At 52.5% G+C, this 12,265-nt stretch overlaps 1 protein-coding gene across 1 annotated transcript; it reads right to left on the reverse strand.

The window, feature by feature from the left end:
- Positions 1-9,022: 9,022 nt before the first annotated feature.
- On the reverse strand, positions 9,023-11,941 carry PG985_007085 (Xyloglucan-specific exo-beta-1-4-glucanase; the record flags this gene model as incomplete). The annotated part of the gene is made up of 10 exons (XM_066826854.1): positions 9,023-9,222; positions 9,309-9,584; positions 9,649-9,739; positions 9,792-9,841; positions 9,901-9,994; positions 10,051-10,665; positions 10,722-10,984; positions 11,056-11,635; positions 11,689-11,843; positions 11,896-11,941. The coding sequence occupies 10 exons, from the start codon at positions 11,939-11,941 to the stop codon at positions 9,023-9,025; spliced, it is 2,370 nt and encodes a 789-aa protein (XP_066684529.1).
- Positions 11,942-12,265: the final 324 nt, after the last annotated feature.

A 12,265-nucleotide genomic window follows, 5' to 3' on the forward strand; every position in this document is an offset into this window, starting at 1 on the left:
AAAAGAAAGGACAGGGGATCGATCTGAAAGGCAGGGAAAACGGGGAGGCTGTGCTAGTGTTGCATGAACATAGGGCAGCATCTGAAGACAATAGCGGTTTGAAGTCTGGGTGGGAGAGTGTGACTGGGGTGTCCGAGGAGGAACGGAGTCGTACTCTGGCGAGACTAATGCTCTTTGAGCACTAATAGGAAAGTCTCTTGCAAAGTGTATAGTCGAGAACAGTCTAGAGTGGCAGAGGAAGGGAACAGACAAGAGCTTGTGTACGAAAAGAAGGCAAAGCCAGGCCCATGTTTGGCGGCAGCGCAGCAGGATCAATTTTTGGGTATGAAGGACGACTGCCCCCCAGCGTTCCCATGGCTAGATACTTAGTCAAGGTTCCTCCTGCGGCTACACAGAGATACTTCACACTATGCATTGCGTCGAGGGGGTGGGCAGCGATGTTTGGCCTTCCCCACAATAGGTTTGGGCCTGCGGTCAACAATTCCCCGGTTGGCTGTTTTAGATCCAGGCCCCAGGAACTGCCAGGATAGAGCCTGTCCAGGACTGCGACAGGGGTGTGGGCATCGCGCATCCTCTTCCTGGCCTGGCCATGGTTGTGTGCAGTTTTTTGTCTGATTCGGGCTTGACAAGAATATGCCGGCCGTTTTGCAAAGAGCAAGAACCCTGGCACGCACTTTTCCCAAGAGAGGGCAGAGTTGAAAGGGTCCGTCAAAAGATCATGGCGTCAGGTTGCTCGTCTGAACCGTGATCAGCGCAGGGTACGGCCCGACCAGGGGTGTTTGAGAATTCCCAATTGGGAAGAGTGCCCCCCCAGACAAGGCCCCTCCGTCCTGCTCCGGGCACAATCGGTTGGTTGTGCCTCTGTGTCCTGAGGCTCGTGGAAGACGACAGCGTTGTTCCAGAAGAACACCCTGCTCCGTTCCCCGTGCGACATAGGTTCGATTGGCAGTTGCAAGAATAGTGGGAAAGGCAGAGCGAGTATGCAATAGCAGAGATACTAATCTTTGGGGCGCAGCGTTCCAAAAAGCAGAGATCTGCAGACTGAGACCTGGCAACCGGCTTGAAACCTCAGTACGAACGACGACGCTCTTCTTGTCTACTGGCAATACAATCAAAAACTACATACGATTGGGCTGCGCCCGCACATACCCTCCCCCAGGACATAGCCAGAATGCTGCGCGATCTGTGACCGGATTAGCCTCTGGCCGATAGATAGAGATGGCTGGATGCTTGCAGAGGGTAGGTATTCAATCCGGCATAGGGCAGAATTGGGCAAATAGGGCGAACCGACAATTGCAATTGACCGGGAGAAGCCGACTGTGCCCACCACCAGGTGCCAGGACTTGCTTAGCTGGGAACTAGGCCTGGGATCGCGCTGCCGGTTGATTAGGAGTCGCTGTAGCTTAACTGTACGTACGTGACTAAGGATCCAGTGCTTTGATTAGCACTTATTAGTCGTAGCAAAGGCCGCACATTGCCGCAGCAATGGGCAGTTGACGTCGCCGTCGTCGTCGATGTCGATGTCGATGTCGGCGCCACTGTCACGGGCTGACCGATTAATTGGGCGAATCAATCGGGTACATGCACAATATGTACTCGTATCATTTGAGGCATGGATGTGACGGGCTGGCCAAGGCGCGCGCCCTGCCCTGCGCTGCCCTGCGCTCCTGCCTGCCAAATGCCAGTTTGACGCCAGCCATCAGATCCATCTCAATTGATCAATCTTAATCAATGGAATCCAAATGCACCCGGTACCTTGAGTGATTTAGACAGGTACATACGTCAGTCAATAGTTGATATGCAGCCACACGCAGCTGCCGCAGTAGCTTCGCGGTGAGGCGGCAGGTTCCAGTTGGGCAGTACCGTCCGTCCCCGCCAGGGTTGTCCTGTGGTTGACCTGCAGTAGTCTGCGGTCGAGGCTCCTATTAGCTCCCTCACCAGACCCTTTGAAATGCAGCGCAGATGCGTCTGAAATGCCGGCGATTCGTATTCTTATTCCTATTCTCCGACTCAGGTACTGGGAGCTTCGGAGGTCGTGTGACACGCCAGCGACCGTCCGATCGCTACGAGACGGGCAAACTGTCGTGCTCGTTCAGAGAACGGTCTGATCTAGTCGACGGCCAATGTCAACAACATGCGGTACCGAGTACTCCCCTTGCCCCTGTAGTTTAGGGGTCTTGTCTTGTAGTCTGCTTTTCTTCTTGGTGCCCTAGGGCTGGTTGGCGCAACATGCCCGTCCAGGAGCCAGTCCGGCCGCCGTCGAGTACGGTCCGGTACCTAAGCACTAAAGGTCAAGATTGGTATTTGTTCAACCTCATCTCATCGGCATCGCGCCGCTGCACCAGAGCCGATTGTTTCTTCGACCGTTGCTCCCTGCGATGGGACGGAACGGGTCCCCTTGGAAAGTTGAGGCCTTTTTGGCGACCTAATGCCATGGCTTCCATACCGGATCCGGTAGAGCCTGACGATACAGCACATAGCAACTAGTCATGGCCACGATCCGAGAACACGCCCCAGCGCAGATCGGGGGGCACTGTAGCCATGTCTACAAGGTTGGTAGGGACGGGTCACGGATGAGAAAATACGCTGAAGTCTGAAGATTCATCAGCCAAGCTTCATTTGATATTCCGCAATTCTGGAGATGCGATTGGCCTATTGGAACAAAAGCTTATTTGGGGGGCTGCTTCCGTCCGTCCCTTCTGTCTTCTGTAACGGTAATTGGCGGCCGGGACAATGTGTGCTGATGTTGGCCGTGTTCCAGCAGAAAGGCTTACCCTTGCCCTGTTGTGGTGTTGCAGGCTTCTGATTTGCAAGGGTGAGATGCAAAAATAGCCGTGTTTGCTGATGCCGCACACCTGGCACCCTGCACGGAATAGGCTGGGGGGTGCCCATGGCCGAATCTGAGGTGGCATCGCTACTACCTGCTACTGCGAAGAAGCGACACTGCGACGACGACGATAGGAGTGCCATCCCATGCTTGGGGGCGACCAGATGACGGGTGAGAAGTGGATGTCGAGTCGCGGAGGCTTGTCGTGTTTCAGCTGAATTTGATGTCAAGTCTATGGGGTCTCCGAACTTCATGCGCTCGATGCAAGCCTCCAGCTAGCGCTAGGCCCCTGTAGCGATGAACCTAGGACATGCGAAGATCAGGCCATCGACGCCGATCCGATGGAGACTAGCGTTCCATGCCTTTTACTGGATCTACTGCTTGTATGGGAATGGCAAGGTATTAATTCAAATCATGGCATCAAACATCTTTCGCGGTGTCCAAGAGAGGTAACGAGGGAGCATATTGGTTAATACTTATGCTGATTGGTTATTCAGGTAAATAAGTAAGTATGTAGACAGTATATGATACAAACCTCGCAACGGCATCGCAAGAATCGACCAAATAAGCGTTTCCGGGTCGTTGGCCACCTCGACTACGGTAGTTCCAGGATAGCACTATGACGACGGCCGTTACCATCGTGAGTATACTCATAAGCCAGCGCATATGTAGCATAACTACCTACCTACCTACCACTTTGCTTACACGCAACTGTAATCGCCAGCCCTAAATGGATGTTCGTTCGTCTCGGTTTGCCGGCATGCATGTCACACCCGCTCCCCCACCCATTTTGCCCTACCAGCAATCAACGACCCAAGGATGCACTAGCAGCCCTGAACCCGCCTTGCCTTGCTTTTTGCCCTGCAGTCATCGCGGGTGGCATGGTTGGATGGATGGATGGGTGGACGGATGGATGGTTGGACTGGGTATGCAGTTCATGTCATGGCAGTTAGCTGCGAAATGCACTTTGTTTGATCAACTCGCGACCCGAACTTGTCGTCTATCCCAACCCGTCAAAACCCCGTCGACGTCCGTCCATCCAGCCATCCATCCATCCATCAGCTTATTTGAAATGCCGGGCCAGAATAAGGGTATATCCCTACGGCTAGTGAACTATAGTGCGCTCTATATTGATACATGACTGCTTTTGCATCGCATTAGCTAAGGGGGGTCATTGTTAAGGTATCGATGCATTAGGATCTTGATTACACTTCGTCACTACTTGGACGGACGAGGAGAAATAAACTTACGTGCTGCTTCGTCTCTTGGCTCGCGCTCCTCCAGACCAGACCTGGTAGCCGGTGATCCCCCAGGATTTCGTTTTTCTCCGTCTCTCTTTTTTATCATTCGTTGCGATTCATAAGGGGGGGGGGAAATAGCCACTGACACACGACCACCACGCATGCACCCACAAAGCATGCCCGCTGTACTGTTACGTGGGTGTACCGTGCCGACTGATACCTACCCCCTTGAGAAGATCCTGGACAACCAAACCTATGTAAATCCTGGGTGCGCCGAGTTGAGCTAAGAACTCCCCATACCGAGCGCAGCGCAGACCAAGCCAGCTGTGCTGACTTGACATCCTGTCGGTTTCATCTCTTGACCGGGGTGGGACCGGGGGGCGGTTTGAGAAGGTCATTGCTTGAATGAGTAGGTATGTAGCTACTTACACTACGTGTGCCGGGAAAAAAAGAGTACAGTAATAACAGTAAGAATAACGAAAAGAGGTAAAAAAAAGGGAATGCAGATCGCTCTAAGCCACAATTGCTACCGAACGGCGAAGAGGGCGGAGAGTTAGAGATCGTCTCTTCGTCTTCGGCTAGTTGACACACAAGGCCTTACAACGTGGTTTGAATCTTCGGCACTCACTGACTCGTCCGGACCATCAGGCCAAACGGCGCAACGACTCTTCGTCTTTTTGCCCACGACGTCGAGGCCGCCCAGCCGTGTCTGGAATGGCACGGGGTTTGAGAAGTCGAGATGAGAATTGATCGTTTCAAATTCCACAGCTAGCGCGGGGTGGAATGCCGAATTTTCGTCATAGCACACATTGTCTTTTTGCCCTTTCTTTTCGGTGCCGTTTTCCCCTCCTGTCTCTCGACGGATTGCTACTGTACTGTACTGCACGTATTGTGAGAGCTTTTAAGGTTAATTCTTTTTCGGGAGTGACAGTTCATGCGTTTCGGACGTTCCAGATCCAAGACACAAGACAACGTGGGTTCCGTTGCGCACTTTAAACCAAGGGCACTGGCTTTTCTACCCGACCTTGGACGACAGGCAGTTTCGAGGCGTTCGACCTTCCTAAGTCTGACCAGGTCGCGACAATATCGCGAATACTCGTATTTGCCTGCCATATCTTCACTCTGCGGCGTTATTAACATTTCTCTTCCTGCCATGGCCGGTTTTCATTTCTCTCAAGGCCAAAGGGGTTGGTGTAACTCGGTTTTCTGTCCCACCCGCCAACGTTACGTACCCGTATTCTGAGGGTAGCACGCACCCAAGGAGCTTAAGGATTCTCCCTGCAAGGTCGTAGCGGACTACGGCTTGACTTTAATTCATATCAAGGTTTGCCGTTGCTACGACAAACGGCCTTGTGTGGCTTGCTTGCATGTAGTAAAATAAAGTAAGCACGAGTGGCTTACGCCCCCAATGTTGACCCAGAAACCAAGAAGTGGTCTTGGAGTGTTCGAGTAGTTTGGCCAATCATGTTGGGCCGAAGGCGCCTCGTATGGTCGAAATAGGAAAGACAAAATTTGGAGGGCGAGGGACGGGATGAACGGCCTCAGAAAAAGGTCACCAGATTTTGAGAATATACGATATAGATTTTTCATACCTGATACAAGCTCTCTCGTTGCGCATGCGTCAAATGGAGCGCATCGGTTGATTGGAAGAAATAGCTACCGTGAAAGTAGCCAAATATATCAAATCCTCATACATGATCGCCTTTCTCCCCGAATTTGATGATATCCTGCCTTGGCTGGGCTTCCCCACCGAGACACTGTAAATAGATGCATCCTACTCCGTACTCTGTCTGCAGGGCAAGACCATACCTTTTTCTCATGCGAATGTAAAGATAGTATCTACACCCACTTTGACTGCCTAAGCATTCATGTCATATTACCTAACGCCTCGAAGATCATCCAATGCCCTGTCTCTCTCTCCTATGGTTCGTCCCTTGGCTATACCCATGGAACGATCCGGTCTCTTCACGATTTATATTTGTCTCTCGCGTCGATCCGCTCTATGGCATGAATTACAAGTGCTCACCACCCAGTCTCATACGAAGGGCGCCTACAGTTCTCAAAGCATTGATCCATGCCAAGCGAGTTCGACAACAAAGTACAAACAGGTACTTCCAGACCGGTGATGCGGCGAGGGAGGTCTGAATGCACTGGGCCGCCAATATTACAGACAAGGAAATCAACTCGGATTGTTCTTCAGCATGGTGAGTGACGAAGAGTTCCATTCTGCAGCGGTTACTGACCACATGTCACATCTGCATGCGACCCCGACAGCTTAACACCAGCCCCCCTGAACCCAGCCTGCCTGGTGCATAAGACCTCCCCAAGTCTATTTGGATTTCTCGGGATCTAATGGGTTCATTCACAGACTGAAATAGACCTGGGAATCCCAGTTGCCATCAAGGATTTGCCCTCGGTATGAGTGAAGTTTGATGGTCATTGCTTCCTTCTTCTTTGACTTTCCCGGGCGATCCACAAGGAACAAGCAGCCGGATCCTACCTGGAGAGGCCAACTAACCTCTTTTGCAGGCAGGGAATACGAAAGAAAGTCGTGTAAGCATGGAATCTGGGCTTGATGGCGGCGAACCAGTGAGTGCTCCGATATTGATTACGACAGCCAGCTGATTGCCAGAATGCCATCTAGTCTCATATCCACCTGCGGCAGAGACCTTTAATGCATGGTCTGATATACTCTCAACAAGTTCGGCGTTGGAGTCTTCCAGTGCAAAAATGGCAATGATGTCCTCCCTCCCTCTCTCTCTCTCTCTCCAAAAGTTGGAGGCGTGCAAAGATGGGCAGCAGAGACATGGGCAATGAATGCATGGCAGGCACAAAAGTCACTTCTCGATAGGTAATGCACACGAGCGCGCACACGAACGTCCCCACCCGATGACATGTCTGCATGAGGCAGGCCGGGGCCATGACAGGCAACGGTTTACATGCAAGAAAGGCAACCGCGATGATGCATAACATCCAGGGCACCCCCTGCAAGCTAGCCCATAGTCACACACACACACGCACACCCTCTCTCACTCCTCTCTTTCGCCTTACCATCTCAAGCGCTGCCGCCGCCTCCCGTTTTCTTTGCCCGATCAGTAGAGCCACGTCATCCGAAGAACAGACGGACGAGGACGGGCGGGAGGCGACTTGTAGTGACGGATTTGAGCTTTTTGAATAGGTAAGAAGGGGGGGGGGGGGAATGGGTGTTTGTCGGCATGTGGCCGCCTCCCGACCGGTGTATGTTTGCTATCCTTCCCTCCCGGGCCATGCCATGGCCTGGACTACACGAAGTGCATGAAGCCTTGAAGAGAGCGGGTCTTCTCTTCCGAATTGCCCATCCCGAGGCGGTCAAGAAGAAGCAGCAGAAGCAGCGGGACTGGCAAGCCCGTTAGAATTCTCCCTGCGCGCGCGGGTCGAGACAGGAAGGAGCAAACAAGATGCTCCTCCTTCCAGGATTTGCGTTCCCGCTGCTCCTGCCCCCCTTCCTGCCCATAAGGGCCTTGGCAAGGGAGGACCGTCAACGACAGCTCAATTCGTGGGACGAAATCGAACATGGGCGCTGCAGCTAGCCTCTCGGAGATTTCGTGGGCAACGTGTGCCGCCACGCTCAGCTGCAGGCTGCAGCGTCCCGTCCAGCGCCACGCAGCTCCGTGGTTGGGCGTCAAGCCCAATGCAGGGCTCCGTGGCCCCTTGACTTAGGATGGTTGACGACTCACTTTTTTTTTTTTTTCTTTGTTTTTCTCCTTTAGACTCGCTTGCCCTACAAGTTAGTTGAGGGAAAGGAAGGGAACGGGGGAGATAACTAGAGCGACACGATGTAACGCAGCCAAAGTCTAGATGAAGAAACTTCAATGGGATCTTCCCAACCCCCCTGTCTCCCCCTCCTTCCCGTAGTTCGTCGGCAGAATAGATGGTCAATAGATGACAATAGTTCGGCCGATGAGGGTTGCAGTAAAAAGCTGGGATGAAACTTTGGATGATATGCATGCAATGCACTGCATATACATGGGTGCGGGTCATATCAGTTTGATAGGGGGGCGGGTGGAAATGGCAGCTAGTCGTAGATCCTACTCACATGGTTTGTCTCAATTGGCCTCTGGCCAAATCATATGCAAGTGGTTATACTAGGATGAAAGGAGTCTGTTCGTACGGGACAAGACATAAGACTAAGAAGGAAAATAGTTGAATCTGGTAGATTCTGTTAGCTACCCAGGACCTTTATCCTTGTCTCATACATAGGAGGCACCTTAGACATCGTATGTGATGCCTAAGGGTCCTTTATACGGCTAGATCGTATATCAGGAGGAGGATATCCCAGCTTAGCAGTAGATCTAGTTCGTCACCTCAATAGAATCGACTTTCCTAGTAAAATGGCTGGTGGGATCACTGCTGTGACGGTGACGAGAAGGCTGCCGAAGGTTTTGCCCGCCTCGAGAGATGACTTCATGTTCAAAAGGCTGAAATAAACCTCCGAGAGGAAGAGGGGAAGGATGAACCAAAGACTAAACAGTCTGGTGTGAAGTTGAGTTGACTTCGGAGATCCTACCATGGGCTTGGTAGGTTTACGGTTTGATCCGCTCAACTCCTTCCTACTCACTTTTGCACATGCACACAAAGGTGCAACACGATGTTACGAAGACCCGTGTATAAAGAAGATCCTTGGGCATGAGAATCAGTAATGGAATCAAAATTGGGTAATAGAATACGTCCAAGACACCATTGAATGGTCTGAAGAACCAGGTCGAGAAGAAAGATCGTAATATGTTGTGAAGATCACTCGTAGGAATGCAATATACAGGATACACAGGCGGAAAAAGTAATTGCTTGATTTATGGGTACCTGGAGTGACTAAGTACAGACAAAGAATTGAATATCCCCCCTGAATTCCTCGCCTAACCTGAACAACAGCGCCCCCTTTCGAGCCACCCATCTGGATGCCTAGCTGCGAGGAAGCTTAATGTAGCATTGTTATCCTCTCGGCAGCAAATTCCGCCGCTGCGACGATCATGGATGACGGGTTGCCCGTCATCATGCCCGGGAAGATGGCGGCGTCCACGACGAAGATGTTGTCGGTACCGTAGACCTTGGTGTTGAGATCGACCACGGCGGTACCGTCCGGCTTCCGGCCGTCGTCCGGGCCCAGTTTCGCAGTACCTAGTAATGAGGAAAGAAGACAATACTGTCAGCCGCGTGTTTCTATACACACTGGGATACCAGGAAGAAATAGGATGGGGACTCACCAATCCAGTGGTTGGACCTCCGCGCAGATGCGCTGACGACCAACGTGTTCAGGTATGCCTCAGTTGTCACGTTCTTCGTCGGCACCGACCAGGTCAGGTTCGGGTAGTTGCCCAGCGCCGAGCGCAGGTTATCCAGACTCTTGATCACCGCCTCCTTGTCGCCGGGGGTTCGGAGGTAAGGGTGCTCTTCGACAAAGGTGCTCAGGTCGGGCCTGATGGTCATCCTTCCCTTCGATGTGGAGCCACGCCCCAGGTATTGGCTCATGATCATTGTGTCTGGGAAACGGCTCAACGTTAGCGTACTATTCTCGAATAAGTGAAGAGATCGAATTCTGCGCACCATTGGTTCCTGTCTTGTCTGCTCCCTCGACACGCGCGGTGTATTGCAATTGTCGTACGATGCCATCCGAACCTTTGATCTCATCCCAGAACTGATATAATCGTTAGTAACCCTAAAGCACGTGCAGGCGTGAGCAGGCTCACCATAGGTCCAATATTGGGGGCGGACTGAGTGAAGATGCCGGTTCGGTTTGCTATACAGCCCGTCAGTTTTAAAAGTTATATCCGGATATAGGGGCTGTCCAGTCCATACCAAAGTAGCTTGCCTCATCGGACGCATTAGGATCCGTCCATGCCTCGTAGAAGTCGTAGAAAACGAAACCAGGGTGGGTGACGTAAACATCAGTCTTGGGACAAATCACGTTAGAATCTATAGGAGTAGCTGCCGTCCTGGGGTACTTACGTTGAGGTGGTCAGCAAGGTTGTATCCAACAGGCAGGTTGATCCAAGAGTCTTTGGAGATCATAGTAGGTCCATCAGTCGAGTTGGCCACGATGGCGAGCTGGTCAGCAGGACCAATGCCACTTCTCATGAGCAATTTAGCGGAACCAAAAGTACCAGCAGCCGAGATGACCTTGCCGGTCTTGGGTGTCAAGTTGATCTTTCCGCCGAAGCCGCCCTCGCCGTTGCACTCGAGCTCCACGCCTGTGGCATGGCCTCCCTCTCTAATGATCCGCTTGACGGCAGTGTTCATATAGAGGGAGAAGTTTGGTCTCTGCAGCGCCGACACCAAGTACGTCGCCATAGGCCCGCCTCTTTCACCGTGGTCGAACATGTACTCAGTACGGCCATACGTGTGGTTCTTCATCGTGGGCTGTTTGTTGGGCTCGACATTCGTCCAACCCGCCTTCTTGAAACCGTCGGAGAGGATATCGAATCCTTGACGCATATATAGAACGCCATCCTGTGAAGGATTGTTCGTTCCCGGGATGCGCTCGAACGTCCTCTTCTCTGCAGCAGCAAGATCCTTCGACTTCCAACCTTTGGGCCATTCATGATCCCAGTCAAGGGGGTTAGGCTGTAATGGTCAGATTGTCTCCCCGTGAGTGTGGAATGCGGACAGGGGTCACTCACCTTCCACCAGAGCCCAGCGTTGACGGCTGTGCCACCTCCTAAGACGCAACCTGACATCTGGTCTGTGTCGGTGCAGGCAACACCTGCTGAGTCGACCCAGATTTGATTGCATAGGCCTGGAACATCAAACCGTGTCAGGTTGGTCCCCTCCAGCCATTCGGGCTTCAAGGTGCCGTTGTAACGCCCAGAGGAGGGCGGTCCCTTCTCGATGAGCAGCACCTTTTTCCCTTTCTCGCTCAGTCGGTCCGCAATGGGAATACCGGCTACACGAGTGAAGTTAGACAAGGGGATGGTTACGGAAGCATTAATGGCCCCAAAGGTAACTTGCCTGCACCAGCCCCAACAACGACATAGTCATACGTAGCCTCTGTTGGTGTCGGGCATGCCACTGGGGGTGCTGTTGGCGTTTCTGTCGGTGTCGTGGTCGTAGACGATGTTGTCGTGGTTGTTGTTGTTCCACAATCGCCATTGACGGTCTTCGTTGCCAACTCCGCCCATTCAGCGTACTTCTCATTAGTCGTGCCGTCGAGCTCGGCGCCGAATTGTCCAAATGAGGTATGCTGTCCGTACCTTATGGCGGTCGGGCAGGCGGGATTTGATGGCGCAGTGTTGGCTGTTGCCCAGCCGAGGACCAGGAACCCCTCGCTCGTGGAAACAGACCCAGTCGAGCCGTCCTGATTCCAGGAGAAACAGTTTTGGCAGCGGAATAGCACCTCGTAGGTTGAGCCGTTGATACTCGACGAGATCTGGGTCAACTTCGCATCGCCAGTGTAGGGCGTTGGCATACTGTAGCCGGTGGCGTAGCGGAAGGAAGTCAAGACCTCTTCTTCATGCGGCCAGGCCATCAGGAGCAGGGCTTGGGTCATCTGTCCCGACTGGCCATGGGAAATTCCGCACCATCCCCCAGTGCATCTCTGAAATCATGTCTTAGAATATATCCGAGGACGTACGCTGCTCCAGCACTTACCAACAGACCGATGTACTCATCGGCGGCGGTAGTCAGGGCATCATTAGGCAGGGCTACACCGAAGGTGAAACCAGTGCCTTGCGCCCATGTGCCGAATTCGATTCCTGTTTTGGGATCGGTATACGTCGTCTTTTGAGCCAGGATTGGCTCGACGTCTACATCGAGTTAGCATATAATTAATTAGCTGGCACATTAAGAGGGACATACAAGAAGCCGCTAAGCAGGCCGCTGTGAGCGCTGCGAATCCCTTCATCTTGAGAACTGAACCTGAGCTTGCGGCAGATGAGATGCAGCTGAAAGAGGCAGGGCATGGAGGTATTTAATGGCCGAAACGTCCATAGGCAGCAACTGATCCAATGTTTATCTAGGCATTACCAACAGGACGGAATAGATGGTCAGCTCCCGAGTCAAAAGGGAAGGCTCCAGGGACACTTGACCCTTTGGGTATTAGCCGGAATCATGGCTCGATGATTGCAGAGAGCTGCATGGGTGGCATCCAACGTCTTCCGGGAGACAGCAGAGAATAGATTGTGTTGATTGGGGAGACGGCCGACGGAGAGGCACGACTTAGGCCTAA

The sequence above is a fragment of the Apiospora marii genome (assembly GCF_038362585.1).
Source record: "Apiospora marii strain CBS 49790 chromosome Unknown utg000004l_segment0_segment1, whole genome shotgun sequence".
NCBI lineage: Eukaryota > Fungi > Ascomycota > Sordariomycetes > Amphisphaeriales > Apiosporaceae > Apiospora > Apiospora marii.